The sequence below is a fragment of the Eucyclogobius newberryi genome, unplaced genomic scaffold (assembly GCF_026437365.1).
Source record: "Eucyclogobius newberryi isolate DKJ021-1_F unplaced genomic scaffold, fEucNew1.0.hap1 SCAF_15, whole genome shotgun sequence".
Taxonomy (NCBI): Eukaryota; Metazoa; Chordata; class Actinopteri; order Gobiiformes; family Gobiidae; genus Eucyclogobius; species Eucyclogobius newberryi.
Genome location: NW_027315779.1, coordinates 21,942,807 through 21,970,249, shown reverse-complemented (window position 1 = coordinate 21,970,249; position 27,443 = coordinate 21,942,807). Strand labels below are relative to the sequence as shown.

At 40.6% G+C, this 27,443-nt stretch overlaps 1 protein-coding gene across 4 annotated transcripts; it reads right to left on the bottom strand.

The window, feature by feature from the left end:
• Positions 1 to 5,607: 5,607 nt before the first annotated feature.
• usp25 (ubiquitin specific peptidase 25) lies at positions 5,608 to 26,099 on the bottom strand. 4 transcript variants are annotated; one of them, XM_072446743.1, is made up of 26 exons: positions 25,865 to 26,099; positions 23,040 to 23,117; positions 22,753 to 22,900; positions 22,539 to 22,662; positions 22,294 to 22,456; positions 21,574 to 21,660; positions 20,263 to 20,400; positions 16,556 to 16,632; positions 13,436 to 13,509; positions 12,765 to 12,916; positions 12,462 to 12,589; positions 12,289 to 12,384; positions 12,025 to 12,189; positions 11,716 to 11,948; positions 11,537 to 11,607; positions 11,239 to 11,467; positions 10,878 to 11,150; positions 10,593 to 10,732; positions 10,252 to 10,419; positions 9,505 to 9,600; positions 9,043 to 9,221; positions 8,505 to 8,583; positions 8,327 to 8,406; positions 8,006 to 8,129; positions 6,778 to 6,970; positions 5,608 to 6,414 (listed from the first exon to the last, which is right to left on the bottom strand). In XM_072446743.1, the coding sequence occupies exons 1-26, from the start codon at positions 25,904 to 25,906 to the stop codon at positions 6,242 to 6,244; spliced, it is 3,510 nt and encodes a 1,169-aa protein (XP_072302844.1). In that variant the 5' UTR covers positions 25,907 to 26,099; the 3' UTR covers positions 5,608 to 6,241. The 4 variants fall into 4 exon arrangements, with proteins under 4 accessions (XP_072302844.1, XP_072302845.1, XP_072302846.1 ...); XM_072446744.1 differs by having other exon boundaries at positions 16,556 to 16,629; XM_072446745.1 differs by lacking the exon at positions 9,505 to 9,600.
• Between the last annotated feature and the right edge of the window lie 1,344 nt (positions 26,100 to 27,443).

Below are 27,443 nucleotides of genomic sequence, written 5' to 3'. Positions count from 1 at the left end.
GATAAGATAATCCTTTATTGTCCACACATGGGGAAATTTCATTGTTGCAACGCAGTTAGATACAGAGGAAAAGAACAGATAACTTATAGGAAGTTTGAAAAATACTCAATAGAAGAACTCTTATAAACAAAAACTCTTATAAACAAACAAAAACTCCTATAGATCATCTCCACGAAGACATCAAGTGGCCAGAGAAGTTACATCGTACCGCTAAAGCTGCAAATATGCCAAAAATCATGAAGACGCTGACAAGTTGAGGAGAAGTACATTGGCCGTGCAGGTTGGGGCCTTGTATCGGTTTTAGTGAAATAATCGTATGGGATGATGTTGAAGAATGCGGTTGGTGTTGCACGGCGGCGACAGCAGCATCGTGTGGACACAGCAGCTGTCAGCCTTAAGTTTCCCGTCATATGCATTTGTCAAACTGTTGACATAAGGAGAGGTTCTCTGAGGACAAGCCCATAAATGCCTTCAATACCACTTCTTCTGCTCCTCCTGCCAAACAGCCACAGGGTTTGAAATCAAAGTAGATATGCCAAGTGAGCTGGCAATGAGAACAATGCTCTTTAGTTCCTCCGTGAACTAAAAGGTGGGGAAATCACAGCGAGGGCTTAAGATAATGATTTATGTCCTGTTTGAAAAGAAGATTCTAAATGCTACATTTGTACACATGCATTTTTACTGAGGACGACTTTCCCCCAAATGGTTATGTTCAAGTTCTAGAATTTGATATCATGATCTCAGATTGTTGGCAAGGGCGTATGTAACTATAAGGGAGATGAATATATCCAAAATAAAAGTCAACAAAAGTTGTATCTTCTCATATCCTGTAATATGTATATGGTTTAAAGTCCTTTCAACAGACAACAATCACGTCTTTGGAGGTGAATAATGGCCCCACTTTCTGAAACTATTGTGAAAACATCACTTTTGTTCAGTTATGTTGTCAGAGAAGAACTTTGTGCCAGTGTTTTATGTGGACAGGCCCAGTAACTACAGAAATATGACCCATAAACCAGGTCAACGACTCTGCAATCTGACGGTTCAATAGCAAAAACATCTCCAGCTCAGTTTTAAACTAGACATTGTACATTATTGTGAATACGACCTAGTGAATGTTCTGGATTAAGGATTGTGCAGAGGCATTCAAGAAGCCAATTTGTTTTGAATGGATTTGGCGGTAGACAAAGCAAATAATAGACATGTATTTTGTTTAATTGTAAATTAAAGATTCACTTCTTCCGGTTGTGCAGGGCTATAAGCTGTAGCTCTGATGGCATCTGTTGGTGATAATGAAGATTGCAATTCACATTCCTGACTGAAATCTATAGAAGAAACATGTGTTATATTCGTTATAGATTGATGCGTTTTACCATTTTCTGCTTTTATAAATCATATTGTTGATTGTCAGCTTTGCCCTAAAAGTCCCCAGTTGACCAAGTTCGCAGCAGCACCTCCACTTGACCGTGGCATGTGTCCATCCTGTGATGTCCAGCCAATCCGTCATCCTGTTGCAGTCTTATCAGTACAAACACACGCGGGGCCCTTTTCCCCCCAGAATACAGGTCATTTGTCACTCTCCGTCCCCAAAATAAGAACAGATACTTGGCTACAACCTACACACATGGTCAAGGAACTGCACAAACAAACCCAGTGTGTGCAATGTCTGTGATGTCGAAGCCTTTTTTTTCCATATGAAGTCAAAAATGCAAAAGATCTGAAGGGGGAAAATAGCTGAGGAAAACAAAGTGAAGGCTGATGTCTGGTGGAGGCAGCGCTGCTTATTTCCACAGCAACTGAGCCAACAGCAACAACACGCGCGATCCCACGAGAACAGATTTATGCTTAGTATGGGTCATTACGGGGGGGATGCTGATTAGCTGTGCCCGGGCTGTCGGCTCAAAGCGCCACATCTCAGCAGTTCAGTGGTGGACGCTGGGCTTCCATTAATGAGGCAGTCAGATGGGCTGCCTCACCTTTTGTTTGTCCACTGATGGAAGTCTTGTTTGGCACAGCTGCGTCTCCATGGAAGTGGCACCTTGAGAGCCCCCCCCCCTCCTCCTCATTGCAGTGGACTCCCCCCTCCTTCCCTTCCCTCTCCTCTCCTGGTGTGAGGCGATATAGCCGCTATTAAACACCAGTCCTTGGCACACAGCCCGGATGGCATTTCTCTCAACGTTCCTCTGACCATAAAACACAGTCTAACAAGGGCAGGGACTCTCGGAAAGCACCGTTAAGTGTTGAGCTGCCCGTGCGGCAATTTGAAATAACTTTTATCTTCATGGACTAGCCCTAATTTTGGGGGATGTTAATTGATATTCATTCTAAGGAGATTAAAGTCTAAAGTGGACAAAGAGGGTAAATAATGACTTGGGAATGGCCGTGTCCTTTATCCGGTCGGTGGAGGTACATTGCCGGGGGCGTGCGCTGCAGCTGCACTTCAGTCTCTGCACATTTACAAAGTGGGCTTTCCTGGACAATGCAAAGTGCTGACTCAACTGAATGCTGAGTCATTGAACGTGAAGAAAATAGGTTGTATTAGTAGAACTGGTCTGGACCTGTGGCTTGTGGCTGCATGTGTTTACAGATTACACTGGGTATAAAATAAGTACTTTACACTGTGATCATACTGGTCCTGGTTTAGTCCTGATTCAGTTTGGTCTTGTCTAGTCCAGCTTTAGTCAGTTGTTTTGGGTGTGCAAAATTTGAATCTGACCTTGAGTAAAATGTACTTTTTTTGTACTTTTTCTTTTTTTTATTATTATTATTATTAACTTGTAAAGCTAATATGAAGAAACTTAAGTTTACTTTTAAGATGCAACTTTTCCATACTTAAATGGAAAATATACTGCAAATGAATTATGTACAGATGCTAATACAAGGATTTTTCGATAATTAAGCACACCATCTGCAGAGCTGTATCCATTTAACAAAGACTAAGTACTTTAAGAGCTGTTAAGGTGAGGATATACCTTAGCCAGAGTAGTGAAGTCCTGTTTGACCTGTCGAGCTCAGCAGCAGCAGAGACCATTTTTCAGACTGTAAACCATGTATTCTATTCTGCAGTAAAAAAGGGATAATCAGTTGGTGAAAACCCACAAAGACTCAGAAGAACATGTAAACTTGTACATTCAAGCACAGCAGTTACATTGTTAACTGATGTCATGTCAACTTGTCCCATTCCAGTGCTGATGTTTGTAATAGTATGTTCAGTAAAAGATGGTATTGTAAGTTTTAAAATTAGGTAACCATAGGAGTCATGTAAATAGAAACGACAACTGCTCATTTAACAATGCTGTGCTGACTTTACTTGAATGAAAGAAAGCATAAAGTGTTGTATCTGAATGAGAACAACGCAGTCTTAAGGTCTACTCAGAACTTCCTCGAAATCCACCCACAAAAAGTTGTCACAATATATATTACAAGTACCCATCATTAGTTTTACAGTGCTTGAAAAAAAACATTCATATTTTCATAAACATTTGTGAATGTAATTTAAGCCTGAGGAATGTTTGAACGCCTGCAAACACATTCCCAGTGAGAGAGGGTGTATGTGAAAGGAAGGACTACAAAAACATATCTACAGCGTCACAGACCGACCATAAAAGCTTGCATATACATTACAGCCAGAGCATTAAACGCTCTCGACCTTTCAACAACATTTACTGCAGCCAAATGCAACCGCTTTTAGAGTTGTTGCAAGCTTATTGAATTCACGGTAAAATGGAAATTGGCAGTGGTGTGTGCCATGTCTCAGCTGTTTCCCTGCCTTAACAATAGCAGGTCATGAAATGGTTATGCAGGGCTTACATTTGGATGCAAAGGGGGAAAAACCAGTCCAAACCACAAATTAGGCCTGTCCATCAGTATCATGGCCCGTGTAAACTGCACCATGTCTGTAGTCTGTAATCATCACTGAACTTGGCAGCATGCTGCACTTCAAGTCAATAGAAATAATGGGGGAATTAAAGGGATAGCATGCCAATAATGATAATTAATGTCCTGTAAACAAAGCAGGAAGGTCTACTTGGACAGATCGATCATATAAGGCCATGGGAAGGTGGTTTCACAGACAAGCTGCGGACTGAAGATAATGTTGGTGTTTTTGTAAGCTTTAAGGTGAAATAAGGACAAGAGGCGAGCAGATAAATCTTCTTATAATTGGCACTTGCGGGTCTTTAAGCTGATCACAGACTCCGAAGAAAGACAAAGATGGTGTGGGTTGGAAAAAAGTGTATCGAATAACAAAGATATTTAAGCAATACTCTGAGAAATGTGTTGTTGGATTACAGAGTCTAAGTGTTAATGCAAGAACATGTAGGCAGTAGATGGCGCTAAAACAGGGGAAGGGGAATAGGCCAATATTAAAGGCACGCCATACAACATTTTGGAGGTGGAAAGTTACCTGCATACTTCCATAGACATAGAAAATTGAAAATAAACATACTGATGAAACATTCTCCATGCAGAATTATCAGCTTTGTGCCATACTGTGGAATATCACAGCAAAAAGGAACAACAAGCAGGAGATGCAGCAAGCCCATTCAAAGTAAGGGCAGATTATGGTTTTATTTTTAGAGCAATAAATTGGCTAAAATATTAGTGTCTTTAAGTGGTAAGCGGTTGTGGTTAAAAGATAAAACATGAAAACTAATCCATCTCGTATTCATTCAATTCAACAGTTAATTCTGTTTTCATGCATCCAGCCACATTTCTCCTGTAGTCATCCCCACAATAAACCACTAAAAATGTGTAAACATGCTTTAGTTTGTTGATGTACCTAAAAGCCCAAATAAACGAATCAGCGCACCAAAGATTAGATCAATATGGAGGTAAGAGGATAATTTAATATTCCTCTCAGGGAAATCTGCTCCAGTGTAAGAAAACAAGAAAATAGGACAAGGGGAGAAATGTGAGATGCAGGCAGAGGCAGATGTTCAACTTGTCAATAAAGTTGTCCAGTTTTGTTCTGAAGTTTGGAACACCAGCTCAATGCACCAAACACGTCCAGGCCCTGACAAGGTTCTGGCTGTTCATGTCGTTCTGCCCCAGTGAGCCAGGTTGAAGAACGCACAGGCACATGACAGACGAGAGGAGAACGTGGGGGAAAGCAATGGGGTTGTGGAGTTACATTTGTACAATTTGAGAAAAAATTGAAAACAAACTTGATTTAACTATAACTGCACTAATGTACTGACAACGGCTGCATATAATTGGTGGAGCAGTTAAACAAAAAATATGTACACGTTTGCCTATTTTGACTGTGAGTGATAAGAGTTCCTGGAAATTAATATTAGTTCAGAGTATTATAAAAAAAAAAAAAACTAAAATCAGTGATCTAACTCAGCCTAGTCTTTATAGCGACATTCATTAAAGTCTGATTCAATAAGGCTGGATATTAACAGTCAATTGTCACTGCAGGGGAGGCTTTAGGCTCAAGGTCACTCTCCTGCATCTCATCTGAATGTTCTTGGTGTAACTTTACATATGACATGGAACACGGTCTTACCTTTTTGCCAGCCTCTGGTGCAGTAATTCTAGTCAAGCTTCATTGCCGTCAGTAAAAACTTGAGTGTGACAATGTGTGAAATTTAACAAGTACACAAGTTAAGTTGGCCTAAAGGGCCATAAATAAAATTTTATTCTCTCGATTTATTAACAAGCCACAGGACGTCCATGGCCGTCTGCCACAGCACTTAAAACATCTCATTCTGGCACAGTCAACCAAGACGTGAGACCCATTTCAGATACTGTGAGCCACCGACAATCTGAGGGCTCGCTTTTCTTGCTTAGAAAAATAAAGCAAAAGATGGTAATACTGTACCAAACGGGAGGCAGAGCAAAGGGTTAACTGTTCACAGGGAAGATGATCATGAGCCAGGCTGGGGGAGCTTGAACCAAACAACTACAATGAACTATGAAAAACTCAAACTGGATTGTTGCAAAGCTGTAATAATGTGCTTGGCTTTCTTTTACTCTAGAATTGCCACCGTTTTGATGTCTCGAGTCATTTTCCTTCCACCAGTCCATTCCCTCCCTCTTCTTCCTTCCACTTGTTTTCTTTAAAATAACAGTAAAATTATAACGATATAATAATAAAAACTATAGCAGCAAAAAAGTAACAGAGGAATAAGAGCTAAAAGCGAATGACCCCTGGATATTGAAGGAAGGCGTGGGTTAAACAGGTCCATGATTGGGGCCTGGAGCAGGCCGTTGTCATTGGGGAAATGTTCCTCCAAGTTCATCTGCCTTCACTGGGCACCCGCCCCATGATGGACATGATGCGGTTGAAGCGCTCAAACAGCTCCAGGGCCGAGCAGCTGGGGACCTTGGGGGGATCGTGAAAGCTTTTGATCTCCGTCGAGCAGTCCAGTAACTTGGGGAGGAAGTCTGTTAATTTCTCCTGAAGGTTCGCTGCAGAAATAAGGACAGACAGTCAGTCAATGTGTGGGTGCTCTCTAACCATGAACAGACCCTAATCCCCAACTAGAAAAATAAGAGAGTAAACCTTTCCACAGTACTCTGATAGCTGGGGCTGTCTGAAAACAAGTAGTACTGCAAAACACATGATAAAGGTTCGGCAAAAAGCATCTGCTAATAAAAAACATATTGATGGATAGAAAAAAAACAAATACGACTGGGTTGACATATTTTACAATTAATTACTATTTGTTTGCAAATGGTGTGAAAACAATTTAGTAGATTTCTGTTAAATCACACGCTCAACAGTTAATCGCCCACAAAGATTGAGGTTTCAGTCTTAGCTCGAGGACCCACCTTCCATCTCCTGGCCCAGGTAAGAGCACCAGCGGTTGCGCATGTCCTCCACGGCCAGCAGGTCCCTCTCAGCGTCGTGCACCAGCAGCAGGGGAATACAGGGCACCACCAGCTCGTTCATGACCCCCAGGCCTGTGCTCACCTCAGGATCCTCTCCCAACTCAAACATGGCGGCTGCCTGCTCATTTAGTTTCTGTGGTGAAAGATTAAAATCATTAACATTATATAAGCTTGAATACATTAGATAGTTCCACTGCAAGTCTTTCTCTTAATGGCTTTGGTTTGTTATTTTCAGCATTTATGCATCCCTGCAACGGTTTTAATTCTCAATAGAAGAAAGGATCTCAGTCTTCTGGCAATGATTTAAGAAAATACCCTTTAACCAGTTTATGCATGGCCTTACTTTCTTCTCTTTGAGAGTAAATGCGTTTTGTAATGTTCTTGGCCAAACCCTTTTCAGCGTCACAGACAAACTCACTGACCTTCCCTTTCTCACCAGGGGGAAAGCAGGGGAAGGATAGAGGTCCTTTTAAGTAAGTTTTGAATTAGTGGCTGTGAGGCTACTTTAGCAACTCATCCAAGTGCATTAGCTGTGTCAATGTTGGTAGTGTTTTCAATTAAAACAAGAGTTGAGGGTAAACGGCTGAGTGGACAGAGCTGAAGTTCTGGCCCATGAGCTTGTGCTGGGCCGTGGTTCGAGGGTCGGCTGAGGACATGCTTGTGTCTCATGGTAATGTGTTTACACTCTGCGGCCCTCCTGCTTCCTATTCCCACTTCAATGATTACATTATGAGCACAATGCTAGGGTAAGGTTACCGAGTGCAGCAGCAGAGAGCAGTCTAAGACCAGTATGAACCCGATTCAACCCACAGCGCTAACCAATAATACCAGAGCCGAGGCCACAGCTTGGTCCAAGTCAAATGAAAATGGGATCGCATCATAAAGCTCAAAGGAGCGTCCAAGTAGAAAACAGAGCTCCACAGGAATCATCGGAGGACTGTGAAGAAGTCAGAGCACACTGCTTAAAAGTCAGCCCGTATTAGTTTTGCTGAGTCAGTTTAGCTGGGGAAGTTTGAGATGGAGGAAAGGAAGTTACAAAGCGAGACCAACATAAGGCTTTCATTTAAGAACCACCCTCTGCAGGGGAGATACTGTTTGATAACCACTGTAATTAAAGGCTTATGGGAAAAACCCCACCTTCTGTTGTTTCACTCTGAACAGAACTCACCAGCAGACACTCTCGTCGGTAATGGCCCAGGAGCTCTTCATCATGTCCTCTATACTGTCCTTTAGTCAGAAGCTCTTTATTGTACAGGTGGGCATATATTAAATACATCAGAGCTTCCACAAAGCTGAAAAACAAAAATTACATTAGAATAGATTGTTCAACACTGTTTAAGAGGAATAAAAGCTAGGAGTTGCCCATGACATTTGCTTTATCAAATCTGTGCTAGAATTGATTGCGGCCCTCTGCTGGTCACATTGAGTAGCACACAGAATAAACCCAGCGTCCAAAGGCATGACTTAAGAACTGTTCAACTTTACATACTTTGTTTTTTGGAAAAGCTCCAATCCGATCGTCATTAGGGTGGTTGTCTCACGGAAATTTCTGTAGTCCTGATGCCATATCTAAGGGAGTGAAAAGAAAAGGTTTAGGATAGGATACTTCCATAGAATTTTGATGGTTGAGGACACACACACACAATACAGAGGAAAACACAGCTGACCTCATATTCATCCATGTTGACCTCTTCAGGCTTGATGAGGTCCAGTTTGGCACGTGCCACACTCATAATGCTCTTGCATCTGCGGGAGGAAGAAGCAGGAATGTATTGAAACAGAATCTGGCATCAGCAATGGGACGGTGAGTCAGAGCGCAGGTTCCACCCCTCCCCAAGGCTTTAGCACGGCCTTGTGAATCACTCGAGTGCTGAGAGAAGAAGTTAACAACTTATCTGAGAATACTATTCAGGCCACACATAATTCTTATCATCTAAGTAAACCTAAAGAATGGGAGAGTGCATTTTTTTTATACATATTGAGAACAACTGGTGTACCGGTAGTTCAAAAGTGTGTATGTAGTTACAAGCAATAGGCACAAACTAAGATGAAAGGTATTCATTGAAAATGTCTACAAATAACTGACATTAATTTGATAGTGTACAACAGGGGTGGGCAACTGTCAAGACGTTCCTGCAATTGCTCATTTTAGCTCTCTGCTGCCCTCTGCTGGGAACTGGACATGTTTGAGAAAATGTAACTGACCTCTCATCAAAAGCCAGGTTCCTGTCTGCAAACTGTGTGAGAAGTGTTCTTTCCAGAATCTTCTTAGGAGCCTGGTTTTGAATGAAGTAGACGATGATGTGCTGTATTCGGTAGTCATTCTCTGGTGAAGTGTCCTCTTGAGCAAATCTCAGCAGTCGAGCATATTCCAGCTTGATTGCCTAAAAGCAGAAACAAAGTTTTTTTTTAGTTTTTTTTTTTTTTTAAATTACGCTGAAATTAGAAATTGTTCCCTTCTGCAACCTCTTAAAACAGATTATGTTAAAGACACCAAAAAATATATGTTTGTTTTTGTGCAAGCTTTTGTTAAGGTTGTATAAAAAAAAAAAAAATCTGTATTTAAATTTGAAAATATGGATTTGGAAAATGCTGATAAAACAACAAATAAAACAGAGTGTGAGAGAGGATGAAAGTGATAGAGGTGAACAAAAGGTTTGATTGTACCTTAAAAAAGGCAGCCTCTGGCCCACTCTTTTCATAAACGTTGCTGGATTTGCCAATGGCCATAATAATACCCTGCATGTTCGGGGTCATCATAGCCTGCCCAAGAAGCAGGAACCATGTTAACAGAACAAGAGCTCTATGTGCAAACATGGTTATGGTCATCTACTGTTACGTGCACAACATAAAGCATACCACAGTTGGGGCATGCCAATCGCACAGCCATCCATGCAGTAAGTAGTGCCACAACTTGAAGCCTACACAATGTGTTAGGACAGTATGGAAACCAACACCAGAGGTGGGTGTGATAGATAGCAAGAAACTCAAATAACCATCCAACTTCTGACCCGAAAATGAATCCCAGTGTATGCCACCTATACGAAGATATACCAAAAACCCATTATACATGGTTGACAAAAGTATTTTAAGTCAAACTATAATTCTTTGGATTATGTTCATTAAAAAGCCAGCGAAACACCCAGCTAAATGTCAACCACCTAATGCCAAGATGCAGTCTGGCTTGAGGAGAGACGTTCCACACTAGAACCATGCATGAAGGCTGGACTAGAGGTCAATCCATTGTGTGGCATTTCAGACCTCAAAACCAAGCTTGGACCCAGCTGATATAAAGAATCAAATTTGAGGTGTGAAAGATCTTGAAGAGCCAGGTGAATGGGGCAACAGTGCTCTCATTCAGTATGTCAAACAGGCACGGAGGCTGAGCAGAGTTTAGCTTAGACAAAAAGCTACCTCGTCATCATATCCCCCTTCCTCTGCCTCTATGACAAAGGTTCCAACATGAGGGATGGCCACCTCTACTGTGCGCTGGCCAGGGCACTGATCCTCTTTGACCAGGTCAGGGGAGAGGGCCAAGGGGGGGCTGGCCTCAGGCTGAAGGGAGGAGGGAGAGTGAGGAGACTGTAGAGAGAATGGGAAAGGTTTAAAGAATGGATGACTAATGGAAAGGGACAGCAGTATGTTTTCCCATTGACTTTTAACCTTTATTGAATAGGCAGTAAATTTAGTTTGTTTGTTTGTTTGTTTTCTTGTTTGTTTAAAATGTACTTGACAGAATGGTTTGTCTTACGTACAGCATTTAGTAATGCTTCAGGACTCCTTTCTTCCTGCTCAGCCACAGCTTTGGAAATGGCCCTTTCCGTGTCCTCCTGCAGGTGCTTAGAATCATTGGTCGGCGAAGGCTGCTCCATGTACTCAGGGTCCTGCTGAGGAACTACAAAAGAGAAGAGCACCATCAAATGTGTTTTAAATTAACAATATTTTGTAAGTTGCATGACCAAGCAAAATACATTAGTAGTAAAAATAAAAAAAAGCATTGCTCCTCGTCACAACTATCAGGACAACTATCATAAACCCACCAGCATTGTCCGGGGTGCTGGACTCGATGCTCATAGGCTGAGGGGATGAGGAGGAGGTGGAGGTGCTGGATGCGGCCGATGCAGCCGCAGCAGCAGCAGCCGCAGCTGTTGCCAGAGCCAGTTTCTCCTGCTGGGCCTTGCGGGCCTGCAGGGCAGCCCACTCCATAATCTCCTTGTCAAACAACTCGTTGTCCTCCTTCACATACAGTTTCAAGTCAGGGGGGAGTTTATCCAAACCACTCAGTACCTGACCAGTTTCTTTATCAAACTCCTCTGAAATAAAAAATAACATAAAAGGTGATTGGACTAGTTAAATTTTATCATGAAAACAATAAAGTATAATGCCAATTATGAAATTAACCTTCTATTAGGAAGGGTTTCTTGTCATTGATGTACATGAGGCAGTAGGCACTCGCATTGCGGTAGCCACCAAAGGAGTCCCTCACTAGCTCCTCCCAGGACGACTTGGTGACAGAGATGTCATTATACTTCATCCAGCAGCGCTGATGTGGGTCATAGATGTAGGCCCAGTAGTGTCCTGCATTAGCCTGGCCTTCATGCACAAGAACAGCATGGAGCCGGTATGGGACCTGGCACAAAAGGATTATAATCAAAAATATATTCTTATGGAGTTTGTATGTAGCAGCCAATAACCTTACCTGCATCATAGATTTGTCAGAGTACATTAATTCAATGGTTCTGTGAATTCTGGTAATGCTGCCCTGCAGATCTGAAGACAAGAAAAACAAACAAACAATTAGGATGTTGTGTGCACTTGACCATGAGCCATGAATATTCCAATATGAATATGAATATAATAATGGGAAGTGAAAAATACCACGAGAGTCATTCTCCACTTCACTTCTCCATCGGTGCAAACAGCCTTCAAGCACCCTCAGCTCCTCTTCCGTGATGTGGCGCGGAGCAGGGTGCATAGGGAGATCTGGAGGTAACCGTGACTGGGTGAAGGGTTTATGAATGGGCACCCTTTGCTGTTGTGCCGCTGTGGAGGCCGTTGATGCAGCTGGACACATGCCATCAAGTGGAGCCACAGAGTCCTGTTCCGTTGTGCTGTACAGAAAAAAGACAGATTGACTTTAAATTTACCATTTATTTTCTCTATATTTTCTTGTTCATTGTAACCTGCCTTGGCGGGGGCAACTGTTGACCTGTTGCACCCCCAGGAGCTGCTGAGGAGTCGAGGTCATCCACAGGAGAGGTGCAAACTGGCTTACTGGAGGCAAACTCCATGGCGTACTGGAGAACATCTGCCAGAGGAAACCTCTTGGGGCCGGAGCCATAGCTCAGATATCTTTGTGGCAGGGAAAAAATGACCAGTGACTATGACAAAGGATACATCTATAGCAAGAGATGTGAAGAATTGTCTTTAGTGGTTATTTATAAGCAGTACCTCTCTAGTCGTTGTTGGAGTAATGTAAGGTGTTCTTTCAACCGTCTAATCTCCTCCCTCTTGATCCTTGTTATTTCCCTGTTTCTATCCATATATCTAAAGGAAGGAAGGTAGAAAGGTTCTTTTGTGTTGGGTAAAGGGAAGAAAACAACACCACCACCACCACCACATACCTGTCCATGTATAGCATGGAGGGAAACTCAAGTTTGTTATGAATCTTCTCCGGACGTCCCAGAGCTTGGTTGAACTCAAATCTAGAGAGTTCAAATGTCAACACTGGTGGGAGTTCTGTGAACCAGTGCTGCAATAACAATGAAGGGGTTAAGAAAAAAATGAACAGATGACCAAATAGGACAAATAAATGATTTGATAAAGGTAATTTTAGTGCTGACAGTTTAAAGGCAAACAAAGCAGATTTAGGTTGAGCTTTAAACAATTCATCTCATTCATCTCTAAAGAAGTGGCTTTTCACTGACCTCTTGTCCAGACCGAGCTGAATTCTCTGCTGAATGAAGCGACTCGATCTCGCCCTCGATCATAGCAGCCTCAAGACACTCGTGAAGGTCCTTGAAGCCATTCACTTGCAGAGGGTACTGCCCAAACATCTCTGTGTTCTCAAACTTTTTACCTGAGGAATCAATGCACACAGATGAGGTGAGGTTAGTAAAATAGCACTTGAAGTAAAAAACTCTGACCACATGGACCTAATGTGCAAGTGTGCGCAGAGTGCTGCAATAATTACATCCATTTCACACTTGTTTGCTTCCAAGCTGCGTTTGACTTGTTCAGCAGTCCCTCAAGCATTATGAGAACTGCTGAGAATCTCCCCACAGTGAAAAAGAGGGAGAGACTAGCGGGCATGCAGATGAGGCATTAAGGTAATTTATGAGTAGCAGAGTCCACTGGCCCAGCTTTGTGTAGCTCCTGGCCAGTATTGTCATGCATAATAAGCACAATGTCAATCAGCCGTCAAGGTCTTCTACAATCAATGCAACCACCCTGCTCGTTTACATGGACCACATCTCATTAAGGCAAGGTCACCTTTCATTACTAGGGGCAAAAACTTGCTTGCATTCCCGCTACTGCAATCAGAATGGGCCAGCCCGCCTTGTTATGTCTTGTATTCTTTATGGGGTTGTGATCTCACCTTCGAGGACGCCAACAGCAAGGAAACGTCCGTAGAACAGCTCCACCATCGGGTTCTTCGGCTTCTCACCCTCCCTGACAAAGTTATAAGAATGTATTTTTAATGAAAATGAAACCTTATGTATAAGAAACAAGAATGTAAAAATACATTTAGGGCCTCGGTTACATGCACCCAGATATTTTCATGAATGCAGATGTTTTCCTGCATTTGGGCCTTGCACAGATTTTTTATGTCAGCTGTGGAGCGGCTCTGGAACATCACTGCTGCTGCTGTTGCAGTAATGAGAAAAGTCAAGCAGTTTTGCATTAGGCTGGCTAACTTTTGTTTTGGTGACCCACTTTTTCCTCATAGGTAAACTCTAGTGGCTCACCATGAAGCCATGTGCAAATGCACTCGCTTCTTACACACAAAACGTCCCAGGTTTGCTCAGTCATTTCAAGTTTCTCTTGTTGTTGGTGTTTACCTTTGATCAATGTGTGAGAGTGGTCATGCAGTCAGTCCTATCGCATTGATTACTAAATGATAGGGCTGCAAGAAGATAATTGATTAATAATGACTAATCAATTGCCCTGAAAATTTGCAAATTTTGTGTATTTGATGAACACACTTTTTAGTCCATAAATGTGCACACATCACAGGTTAATCTGAGTGATATTCAGTAATAATTGTTTGCTAGACCAGAGCTTCTCCCCACAGCCTCTGGGACAGCGCAGAATTGGCGCTTCACTGCTGTAAATAACGATTAAAGGAGAAGACGCACTCACATTACTTCTCGTCACTGTGGATCACTTTTTCCACTGCGGGTCCATAACTGTCACACACGGACTGCTTTCTGCAGTGCTGACTTGTACCACTGCCTTTAAGTTGTTATTGTTGCTGCTTTTAATGGCGGCTGGCAGCTAACTGCAAAGGTGCATTTATCGCCATCTACTTTATTCTTAAGACTTTTTTCTGTTATGTTTTGTTGTCGGTGTAACAAAGACAAAGAGGATTCTAATAGCCCATTAAAAATCTGAATAGGCTAGCTTGGTAAATACAAGGGGGGAGTTTCTGTTGAAACAAACGTGATCTGTCCTTTTCCTCTGTATCTACTGCGTTGTATCAATGAAATTTCCCCATGTGTGGACAATAAAGGATTATCTTATCTTATCTTATCTTAACTCTTTCTTCTTCAGGAAGGCTCCGCCCAATGGGCTGGACTTACCACAGAATAGGATAAATATAGGAGTTCTCGACCTAAATTCTTTTATTGACAATGACTCTTGGATGAGAGTCGAAACGTCTATTTTTTCTAACTGAGTCCAGATGACTACAACTGAAGCTTTTTCTGTTATGTTTTGTTGTTGTGTTGCTTTTATTTGCGGTTGGCAGCCAACTGAAAAGGTACTACTGTACTTCTGTTTTGGTGTTTTATGGCGGCTGGTATTGTAGTTTTACAACTTAGACTTTAGCCTTTATTCTTTAGCCTTTATTCTTTGGTGTTTTATGGCGGTTGGTATCCATAGTGTAAGGAATAAAGTCTGGCGGTAATGCAACCCTTGGATGCCAACCGCCATAAAACAACAACAACAACAACAACATACAACAACATAGTTTTACCGCCACCCACAGTAGTTGTGATTCTTGGAGTTACTTCTGCTGTTGTCGTTGCTTTCAATGTCGGCCGGCAGCCGTGCATTTACTCCTGGATTGAGCGTGGACAGGAGACCAGCAACGCTCCGAACTTAATTTCTTTACTCGTATTACTTCAATTCTCCGAATGAGGAATTTATTTACTCTGATTCCAATTTGGCTTTTTTGTATTTCTGTCCAATCAAGCCCTTTCCTTCCAAGAAATTTTCCTGCAACTTTAACAATGATCCTGATCCTTTCAGTTCTCTCTTGAGTTTGAGCAGCACAGTTTATAACATCCACCATAAAGAGTACAAAATCCTTTCTATCCACAACCAAGGTATTCTCAGTCATTCTGGAAGCTTCACACTTGGAACCTTCACACTTGGGAGCAACGCGGGCTTCTCTCACTTCGCTCTGGCTGTGAGTAAAGCGCTGGCTTCTCTCACTGTATCTACTTTCACCTCTTTTCGCATATGCTTTACTTTGTCACATGAACGGTTAGTAGCAGAGCAAGTTCAAAAGTTAGATTCAAAAAGGGGAGAGAGCTGAGCGCAAAGGGAACCAGGACAGAAGAGCGTGTGGCGGACAGAGGAGGGACAGACCACATATTGCGCATAGAGATGCCAAAGTCAGTGACTCGTTCTAAACCAAGGGCAGACATGTGTGAGTGGCACAGAGGCAGACGTGTGTGAGGGGCACAGAGGCAAACACGTGTGTGAGGGGCACAGAGGCAAACACGTGTGTGAGGGGCACAGAGGCAGACGTGTGTGAGGGGCACAGAGGCAGAGGTGTATGAGCCGAGGGGCACAGAGGCAGAGGTGTGCGAGGGGCACAGAGGCAGACGTGTGCGAGGGGCACAGAGGTAGACGTGTGCGAGGGGCACAGAGGTAGACGTGTGCGAGTGGCGCAGAGGTGTGTGAGCCGAGGGGCACAGAGGCAGACGTGAGCCGAGGGGCACAGAGGCAGACGTGAGCCGAGGGGCACAGAGGCAGACGTGAGCCGAGGAGCACAGAGGCAGACGTGAGCCGAGGGGCACAGAGGCAGACGTGAGCCGAGGGGCACAGAGGCAGACGTGAGCCGAGGGGCACAGAGGCAGACGTGAGCCGAGGGGCACAGAGGCAGACGTGAGCCGAGGGGCACAGAGGCAGACGTGAGCCGAGGGGCACAGAGGCAGACGTGTGTGAGGGTTATAGATGAACCGTGTTGGCACTGGGCATTTTTCTGTTGCTCAAAACACGCCTGTCACGCACAATGTGCGCACATTTCTCCAAATTTCTCACCCCCCACTGTCCTTAGTGCCAGCCCTACTAAACGATAAAAGCAGTGATACCCATTGTTAGTGGTGATAGGCAGTGTTGCGTCGTCTTAAGAAAACCAACTTTTAAGTTGTTCCTCACATCAAGAATATATCCATTTATTAAAATATCTGGGTACATGTAACTGGCCTAGTTTGTCTAATGTGTAAAATCTAACATAACTTTTAAATGAAAACTTTTTTTTGTTTACCTGTCTTCTTCAGCCTTCATCTGAAAGGCATCTTCAAGCCAGTCCAGCAGCTTGTGGGTAAACTCACTCACATCCTGCTAATGATAAAACAAAGTAGAGAAACAATTGAAAGAAAAATGACGATGACTAGTTGTCTCCTGCCTTTTACTGCCAGGGTCATTATCTACTATAAGCAAGTACGCTGATCTTATAGTGCGTCCAGACCGCGGCATCCAAATTTACGCTGGACGCCCGAGTTGGACGCCTTTACATTTGAAGGCAGATGCTTTGAAGGCGTCCATCGCACATGCACAATGGAGGAGTTGTTGTGTTTCCCGGTGTTGCTGTTCAGGAGGAGAAAGTGGCTTTGGTGTATTTGCTTTACAAAGTCCAAAAAAGGAGGCAATCGGCTTGTTTGGGTCCACCTGATACTTTTTATTTTATTTTTATTTTTTTTATTGTGGTTTGGTCAAAAACAAAACAAAAGGTGCTCAACATTCAAGCACAAAACTAAATTTGAGATATATTAATGTTTTTTGACCAGGTGTAGGCAGAAGCCAAGGCTTATTGTGCCTACCCTTCTCTCAAACGCTCAACATTGGTGGACATTTTATAGTTCACAAGCAACAGTTCATCAACAAAAACAACACTACATAATACTGGACAGTCTGCTCACAAGTATCCTCCCCAATTATTCAAGGTATTATAACAAAGCTGCATTTTCATTCTGCTAAATATTTTTCTATGATTGTTTCCTTAAAGATCCTTTTAAACAGGAATAAAGAAATGGCATTTTTTAATTCATCACAACAATTGTTCCATAATTTAACTCCTTTACTTGACAAACAATGTTCCCTCAGCGTTGTTCTCACATAAGGTCTGTCAAATATACACGTTCCCCTTAAATTATATTTACTTTCCCTCTGGGTAAACTTTATCCTCAATGATGTAGGGACTTGATTACATTTAACTAAATACATAAATTTAGCAGTATACAGGTCTACCAAATCATAAAATTTTAAAAGCTTAGATTGAATGAACAAAGGGTGACTCGGCGAGTTATAAGATGCATGATTGATCAGTCTAATGGCCTTTTTTTGCAGAATGAAAATTGGTTTGGTTCTAGTTTTGTATGTGTTTCCCCAGATCTCAATACCATATGTTAAATATGGAGTAATGAGAGAACAGTTAAGTAAATATAAGGCATTTTTGTTCAAAATATACTGCAATTTGTATAAAATTGCAATAGTTTTTGACACTTTTTTCAGTACATTTTGTATATGTGTTTTCCATGAAATTTTGCAATCTATGATCACTCCAAGAAACTTAATATAATTGACTCTTTCAATTTCATAACTATTTATTTTGATATCATTATCTACATGTTTGTTACTGAATACCATAAATTTTGTTTTATTTAAGTTCAATGATTCAATGAATTTATTTAATGCAAACCAGTTGTTTAGTTAATGCAGTTCTCTCTCCATCACCTACACCAACTCACTAAGATTATGACCTGAGCAGTAAACTGTGGTATCGTCTGCAAACAAGATAAAATTAAGAACATCAGATACTTTTTGGATATCATTAATATATAATAAAAATAATTTTGGGCCCAAAACAGAGCCTTGTGGCACCCCACGACTGATTTGCTGACAACTAGACTCTGCTCCCTTCAGATGAACATATTGGAATCGATCCGATAAGTAATTATTTATCCAAGAATTTGCTTTTCCCCTAAAGCCATATTTTTCCAATTTTTGTAGTAAAATTGTGTGGTCAATTGTATCAAATGCATTCTGTAAATCCAAAAATAAACCTATTGTATGGAGTTTTTGATCTAATGATTGGGAAATATTTTCAACCAGATTAACAACTGCCATCGTTGTGGACCTGCGTGCTCTAAAACCAAACTGATACTCATTTAATATATTGTTAACTTCAACATAGTTATCTATAATAATTACAAGTCAAATGTTTGTCACCGCCTTTGTACAAGGGAATAACCTTTGCTATTTTCATTTGATTAGGAACAATTCCTGTTTTAAAAGATTGGTTACAGATGTGAGTAAATGGATTGACAATATGTTCCATGATATTTTTGACTAAAAACATATCGAACCCATTATTATCTGTTGATTTTTTGTTTTTGCAGCTCTTCACAATTTTCAATATTTCATTTTAATTTGTTGGGTTTAGAAAAAAATAATTTACACCTTCATACGTGACCCCAATCTCCATGTCATTGTATTGAGGGGGCACAATTTTTGTTGCCAATTTATGGCCAATGTTTACAAAGTAATCATTAAACTCATGAACAATTCCCTTATTATGACTTATTTTGTCATTGTTCAAATAATTAGGATAATTATTATTATTATTATGTCTCTTGTGTATTAAATCATTCATTATTTTCAATGTTCCCTGGATATTTTGTCTATGTTGCATTAATAATTTTGTATAATATTCTTTCTTACAATTTCTGATTATATTAACTAATTTATTCTTGTATGCTTTATATTTAATTTCAGAAACCTGCGTTCTGGATTTTAGGAATTTCCTATATAGTTGATTTTTCTTTCTGCAAGCCTTAATTATTCCTTTAGTAAACCAGGGTTTCAGCATCTGTTTTTTACAAATTATTGTCTTAAGTGGACAACAATTATTATAAATATCAAGTAATTTTGCTAAAAAGAGTTCATATGCTTCATTAGGATTTTCATACCTATAAATTTCATCCCAATTTTGTTTACTTAATTCCATTTTCAAAGTCTCAATTGCTTCAGGTGTTCTATGTCTCACTGTTCTTATGTCGCTAGTCTGATTACAAGGTGTTTTAAATACATTTTGAAGAATTGCAAAAACAGGAAGATGGTCACTAATATCAGTCATTAAAAGACCTCCATCAATTTTACCAATTTCATTTGTAACTGTATACTTCAGAGGTGACCAGAGGTGAGTTTAGTGAATATCAAATGCTACAAGATTTGCTGGGTGATTTTTACCGGTCGGAATCAGAATCAGAAGTTTATAGGAACTTGTCTTGGTGATTTGGTGGAACATAAAACAATACAATAATGAATAAGTCTTAACAATAAGCTATCAGATAGCTTATTGTTATGACTTATAACTAGCAGGGTTTGTTTTGGTCCTTCTTCCTTGTTTTTCTGTGGACGCTGAAAACGGACAGGTCCACATAGACTTTGAATGTTAACTGGACGTTTTGACGCAGCGCTGTGAATGCCCATTTAGGACTCGAGGTAGATGGTCTTGACAAAGGAAGTTGCTGAACTTCAAGGGGAAACTGGGGCCACTCTCAAGAAGACATCAGGGATGTCCTGTAATTCTGTTCAATGTCTATCTGACTAGCTTAATACACCGAGGAGTTACATGACAGATGAGCACAGAGGCCACAAGTGGTGACCCGATTTGCCCTCTGCAGACATGGGCTCAGTGCGTTTGCTTATGTACGCACAAGACCAGTGCCTATTCTGTGCACTTGACAGACGGAAGGTACACTATACCACAGCGAATTCCTGTTCAATATTATTTGAGCATATTTAAAGAGGATTTTAAGGGTTTGCTAGATTACTAGCAGAACATAAGAAAGGTTAAGTGTTCCTGAAGGTTTATAAAGTAGTGGTATCAGAGCGGCATACAAAAGCTTGAGAGACAAGACACTGGTTTTGTGGAGAACATGACATCATTACAAACACACATTGCCTTACCTGCTGCAACTCACTGGACTTAAAAGCATCTTTCAGGATTTCCACAGCACGTGAAGGATCCACATATTTCCTCTTTGAGCCCACCATCAGAGAGAAGAGGTTTCTCAACTCTTGCATGAAAGGCAAGTTTCTGTGTTCCTGGAGAAAAAACAAAATAGCTTCAAAACAGTGAAACTCAAACATTACGTACATTTACAAAATACTATGCAAAAGCATGCATAAAAGCTTAAAGTCTATATGACAGGTTTTCCTGTTTTTCTAATGACTTTATTTGGAAGGATTGCACCTGTGGTAAATATTCATCATAGTTTTACTCCCGTTAAGTTGCAGTTCTTGAAGACATTTTGAAACATAAAACAACAACAAACAAAACAGGAAGTAGAGCAGAGTTCGAAAACAGAATCCCTCTGCGATGTCATCAATTTGCGACTTACCATTGAAAACACAGACAATTTAGACTTAACTGGCACACAAAATAAATATAGAAAAATTATGATATTATCGTGTGTCAAATCATAACTATTGTGTAATGTATATGGATTTTGTTGCCAGTATGGTTCAGAGTGGTTGTGGAATTATCTCTACTGATAGGGGAGTCATTTGATATGACTGTCATATTTGCTGCCCGGGTCCAGCTAAGGAGTAACATTATAACAAACATTTACAAAAATGGTCAAACTGGGGACTAGTAGGAAAATATTTAATCAAATCTGAAATATACCGTAATTGTGTTAACTACATTTTAGTGAAATGTGTAGTCAAACCTAAAGTGCATAGGACAGGTTAGACTACACATTAAAAACATAGTATCTACATTTCAGATTCTATCAGGGTTAGCTGGCAACATTTTGGCAACATTTTGCCAAGTTGTCGGTCTGATCATTTTTAGTCTATAATTGTACGCACTGGTTGGACATGGGCAGGTAATTTCACAACTGTTACCAAGCAACTATACTCGACACAACCAAAAATAGACTAAATTCATATAAATTACAAAATAGTTAGGATTTGACAAATAATAATAAAAGATAATACCTTTATTTTGTGAAATGATCGTTTAAACTGTCAGAAAAATGTGTTGCATTTACATCATTTCTATATTTTTGATTTGAGGGGTTCAGTTTTAGAACTCAGCACTACTTCCTGTATTTTCCAACTTTGCTTCTCAAACTGTAACTTGACTGCCGGTAAACGATGACGAATATTTACCACAGGGACTAATCTCGCCAAACAAAGTCATAATTAAAACAACATGACGACCTGTCACATGGAGGAAACGCCTCCAGTTTTTCCAGCAGCTAAAAGCCTCACCTTCTGGTTGCGAGGCAGCTCTTGAAATCTGGCCGGAGGCGAGTAGTGAAGTACAAGCCTTTGGAACTCCAACAAGTTGAACAAAGACTTGAGGGGAAAATAAATAAAAAATAATGAAACATACTGTAGTTTAGTCCACCTCAATGCGTTGAGTAACTAATGTAATGTTATGAAATAACAAAAAGTAGTTACAGAAAACTGAATACCTGCATTAAAATGTATTTTGCAATATATTCTGTTACATAGTCAAATCAGAGTATTGTATTCTAAATACATTTACATACTTATTATTGTATAAAAACATGAGCTAGAATTAAAACAACTTCTGTTGGTTTCATCGTTTGTTATGCATTAAGATAAAGAAAATAATTTGAGCCTATCACAATGTATTCCTTTGATTTTAGGAAAGTGAATATAGATAAATAACTAAGATTTAAAAAAAAAAAAAGTAACTGTATTCTGTAAGTATTAAGTACATATTTTCTGTAAAACCCTTCAAACAACAAGCGCATATGACACACTTTGCTTGTATCTTGGAATGTTGTTTACTTCTAGAGCCCAGCACACCACGATCAGCTCTGCCTCTGAGGGTGGAGTTAGATTACACACAGAGGCCAGACACCATGTGAGGCTGTATCCAGTGTTCATCTGGCATATTCATGCAGCAGTCCATCAAGCAGACAATATGTATTTGATCAAAAAGGACCAGCAGAGTCTCACCTGTATAACTGCACTGAACCAGCAGGTATTGCCAACATTTTTCAGGCCCACGGGGCAGTTGTCAATCCTTTTCCTGTCGTGCGGATTGGGAGAATCGCTCCATACCTCTGTGTGGGTGCGCTTCAGACTAGCCTTGTTTTCTGCAATGCTAGCTTCTAAAACTCTGAAAAGACAAAAGAAAGAAAACCATCCATGTTATGTGCTTAATTGTTAGTCAAATAAAATGTTATTCTTTTGAAACTCACCTGCTAATGGCTTGTTCCTCATCTGTGATGCCCGTCTCTCTGAATGCCCGATTTGACTCCTCCAAGCTGAGCGCAATGGCCCTCTGGAGGTCATCTTTGTCATCTCCAGTGAGATCGATCACATCTACAGACACACCAAACAAACTTGTTACAAATGCTGTATGATCACTACTGTTCTCCAGAGTATGTATTGTAGTTCACATTCACTGCTTACTTGTATCTGCCTGGCTTCCCACACTGATGTATCTGTCACTGGCCACTTGAGACGTCTGGTAGTAGGTCGTCTCATCCTGTTGTTGAGGAACTTTAGCATTCTTCTCTGTTAGAAATGCAACTGCTTCTGCAAGGTCTCCATTGCTCACCTGCAACATTTTGATTGGTTACATTTACAACAGCTTCTTGTACAGTTCTGAAGTTGTAAAAGCAATCAAATATGCACATCATTAGTGGAATATGCCAATTTGTTACGATTTGATGTATTATTGTTATATTTGTACATACCTGAAGAGCTTGTTGAAGCAACTGAACGTCTGTAGTGCCTGTAACTTCTCGCAACTGGTTTAATAACGTCTGCTGATGCTTAAAAGAGATAGCATATGTCAGACAAATACAAATATTCATTCATTCATATACATACATACCATACATATATATATATATATATATATATATATATAGATCTAGATCTAGATCTATAGATCTATAGATCTATAGATCTATATAGCTATAGACTTCTGTGAGTACAAAACATGCCAGATGCACTGACGTTGGCCACACATCCCACTTAACCTGCAGTGCATACGTTGAATAAAGCACTATAAATAATGGGGGAGTGCACTTAGTGCCAGTGTCCAAAACAGAAGTCTTAAGAGACTGAGCAACTAAAGATGTCACAATAACATTTTAGTGTTACGATTATTGAAAAAACATTACGATTTAACAATGACTCATAATTACTCGAGAGTGACTAAACTAGACTAGACATGTTACTGTTCCTCAAGTTTGTGACCGGCCTTACGAAATTGAACTTTCTGAAAGACAAAATAAACTTTAAAAAAAAATTTACATTTTAGGTCTATTTTTTGGACTTAAGACTTAATTTTGCTTCTAAAATTGTCAAGATTATTATTGTTCCGTTCTTACGATTACATAGTGACCTGAATAATCACAATGACTGATAAACCTAAAAACATTGGCATCTCAAAGAGCAACACACAAGAAATAAATAACTGTGGGTTTTTGCTGTTCCGCTTCCGTCTAAAGGTTTTTTGGCCCGTAGGTTTTATTTGACAGGAGAGTGCAGTATGAAACGGGGACAAGAGCAGCTGTTGTGAGCCGGATTCAAACACAGAACCCACACGGCAGGCATAAGTGCTTTACACTTGACTACAAGCAGCTCCATATGTTCTTTTCTTTTAATACTGTTGCTTAAGTAACTAAGCAGTGAAAGTCCCGCCTATGAACGTGGTATGTTGTTAAACACCATCGCCAACAAACAGGTGAAGAAGAATTCAATTAAGTATATTTTTATAGCATTTGAAGAACATTTTATAGTAAATTGCAGATGCAGATGTAATTCACAGTCGTCATTGTAATTCTTTGTACATTTTGTTGCCATTTACTGAGGCTGCAGAGTCAAGACTTCATGGTTTCAGCTTCCATGTTTATGTGATACATTGAGGACTTTTGCTCAAAAGATATATTTTGTTTGGAATTGTTCATCGCTATGGCAACGGTGCTAGTCATCGGTCTGAAAGAGGAAACCCAGTTCCCTGCAGCAGACCACACAACTGTATGTCACTCAGAACTGCTCGTCCCCATGTGACCAGCCTGCTTTAGCCATTTGTCATAGTGGTCATCCGCTTTGAATAACACCACTGAATTCTATGCAAGGCCAATGAGGGGCAGGTTACAAACAGCGCCAGCGATCAGGTTCTGGCACCATTTTGGTATGTGCGTTTAAAGGAGTTGCAAAAGGAAAACAGACACTTAGTCTTGAGGTCATATTCAAAAGCCATTAATCCTGTCTATTTGCAAGTTAATACATGCTCAACAACACCTTGTTACCATTCTAAACACAGAAGAACCATCAAGACTGACAACTACAATTAAAACCACATCTCTCATGGCTTTGCAGAAATGTTTACTTTTTTTCTCATGACCAATATTTGTCATTATGAGATACTAGTACCAAACATACCTCTACTTAATATTCTTACTTATATACAAATCATATTTCAAAAGACTCAAAATTAAAAATGAGTCAATCTTGAAATAGATGTGGGTGGTTTTAAGTGTTGACACAACATTTTGGCTTCAGTGTTTCCCACAGGTTTATACACAGACTATGATGGAAAACTGTGACACTAGGGGACACTTACAGCCTCTATTGATCAGAAACACTATTACAGGAAAAAGGAGTAACTATTTAATGTATGACAGTAAGTTAAGTTAGGCTTGTTTTTAGACTAAATGGAACGCAACATCAGTCTTAACATTGGATTTACCCTTTACATATTATAACATAGATCCTTATCTTACTCAACGTTAGGATCTACATGGGAACCTGCAGCTGCATAGTTCAGCTTTACCATGATCGTTTAGAAGTTACATAACTAATCCCTGCACTAAGACGAGCCCGTCCTCCACAGTTTACATGTGTGAGGAGTGAAACCTAAGAAGTGTGTGTTATGACCCGCCCCGCGCCACTGCCTCTGCTTTTGCCTCTGCTTTTGCCTCTGCTTCACCGCTGCTCAGGCTTTGTCAACAAAGCCATGTCGCGTTGCTTTATAGAGAAACAAGAGCTCGATGACTCGTCCACACAGTCAATGATCGGAAACACACACATAAAGCTCCGTGTTTCAAACAAGACATGCCGATTTCTGTTGGCCTTGTTTTATCCCCATTGACGGCACTGTTAAGCTGCCTAACATTAGCCCACTGAAGTGAAGCATGTTTAGTGCGTGTGATACAATACAATCGATCAAAACAAATGCACGTTTGCATTGATCAGAAAATGCAGTTCGGTTCGTCTGAACGCGCCTCGCGCGCGCAATGGAGCTAACATTCCAGAGCATCTTACCAAACATTAACGTTGGATAACGGCGTGTGCTATGCGTTCAAATAACACCGACGCTCATCTCGACATTGTAAACGTTCCCCAAACGATTTATTTGTTAATTTATCCTATGTCTTCGAGTACGACAACAATCTGGCATGTGTCGAGTAACGCCCAAACGATACCGCCTGGATAACTCGGTACGCAGTTTGAGCCCAGTTAGCGTCACGTTAGCTAATGCTAGCCACACGTTAGCCTGTGCGCGTACCTTCTGAGAATGCTGCTGGAGGACATTCTGCTCCACGGTCATGGCCGGTTCACGGGAGATTTGTGTTGAAGAATGAATGTACTAAACGCGCGGCTTGGCTGACTTGAGAGAAGTGCGTTAGAATGTGAAACTATGACGTCCCCTCCTTCATGAGCAACACTGCGGCCATGGCGGAGAGAGTGGCGCAGGTTGAAAGCATGAAAACACAGCTGCTGCTTTGGGATCGGTGCTCGATTACTCCAACCTGACGCAACAACAACTCACTTACGTCAGTCAACGTCCCCGCGCGCGTGCGTCTGCGTCGCTTTACAACGCTGGAAAAAATATGTATCATCCTTTAGATTTTCATTTGAATTTGTTTTAGGTGCATAGTCTGATAAGTGAGATTATATATGTATTTTTTTGTGCAGTCATAGGCTCATATATATGTATAAGTTATCTGTCCTTTTCCTCTGTATCTACTGCGTTGCAACAATGAAATTTCCCCATGTGTGAACAATAAAGGAATATCGTATCTTATATAGACTCCACACATGGTCCACATGGATTCTGCAGATCTAATCTACTTTTAGGTTCATTTGGCTATTTTATTGTTTGTTTGCTTTGTATATGTTGTTGTCCTCTTGTTGTACACTTGGTTTGGACAGGTGGGGTAAGAGCCAATTTTAGATATTTTCTGCAAGCTAGAGTTACCTTCTTTTTCATCACCCAGTTTAACCCCTTTTGGCTCCACGAGGTGCCAGTATCCAAAGCATCAATCTATGGGACTGTTCAGCGTGACAGCAGCTATAATACACACTTATGCTCATTTCTAGTGGTTTACACAGGCTTTTTTTTTGGCCCAAATATAGGCATGTAAAAAAGAAAAGGAAAAGAGGCAGATCATTTAATTGATCCTCAGATAGCGCAACACTTTCTCAACTTTATTGTAGTTGAAGTAGTAGTTGTAATTATTTAGAAAATAAAAGTAGGATATAGAAACAACGGTCATTCAAATCTGTCAGCTGTTATTAATTCAGAGCAAAAAGAAGCCCTCACCAGAACTGGGTCAGCCTTTAGATGTTCACGGGTAACATTGTTGCCATAGTTATAACTGAAGCCCTGAGCATGCTTTGTAATAATTAACTGTGTCATCTAACTAGAGCATATACATATTAATGGGGTTGGTAATAACTGTGCTGATGGGGGTACATTTTGACAGGCACAAATTGGAAGTGCACTACTTTCTGTACATTTTTGAGGTAATTAATTCAAAAATAATGGATAGGATTTGCAGAATTAGTCAAGTCTAAATATAGGCTACATTTGGCAATACAATTCGCTATAGGCCTCGCTTTACAGAATCACATTGCAATTCAACTACTGTCCAGCAGATGGCAGCATGCTCTTTCCCTCGTACTCGCGCCTTGCATAAATTACACACGCATCTGCAAAAAATGTAGAAAAATGAAAGGATTCGTGTAAACCACTTACCACCCTGAGTCAAGCAGTATGATAAATCTGGGCTTTAGCTTAATCAATATTGTACTTTGCAGACATAGCTGGGCTTGCAGTGGCCGGAGTCAGTAAAGTTTGCCTC

Coding starts and splice junctions, on each gene's coding strand:
- usp25 (XM_072446743.1), bottom strand. CDS start 25,906: ATGACCGTGGAGCAGAATGTCCTCCAGCAGCATTCTCAGAAG. Junction 22,901..23,039: donor TGCTTCAACAAGCTCTTCAG/GTATGTACAAAT, acceptor AAAATGTTGCAG/GTGAGCAATGGAGACCTTGC. Junction 12,385..12,461: donor TCCATGCTATACATGGACAG/GTATGTGGTGGT, acceptor TCCTTCCTTTAG/ATATATGGATAGAAACAGGG.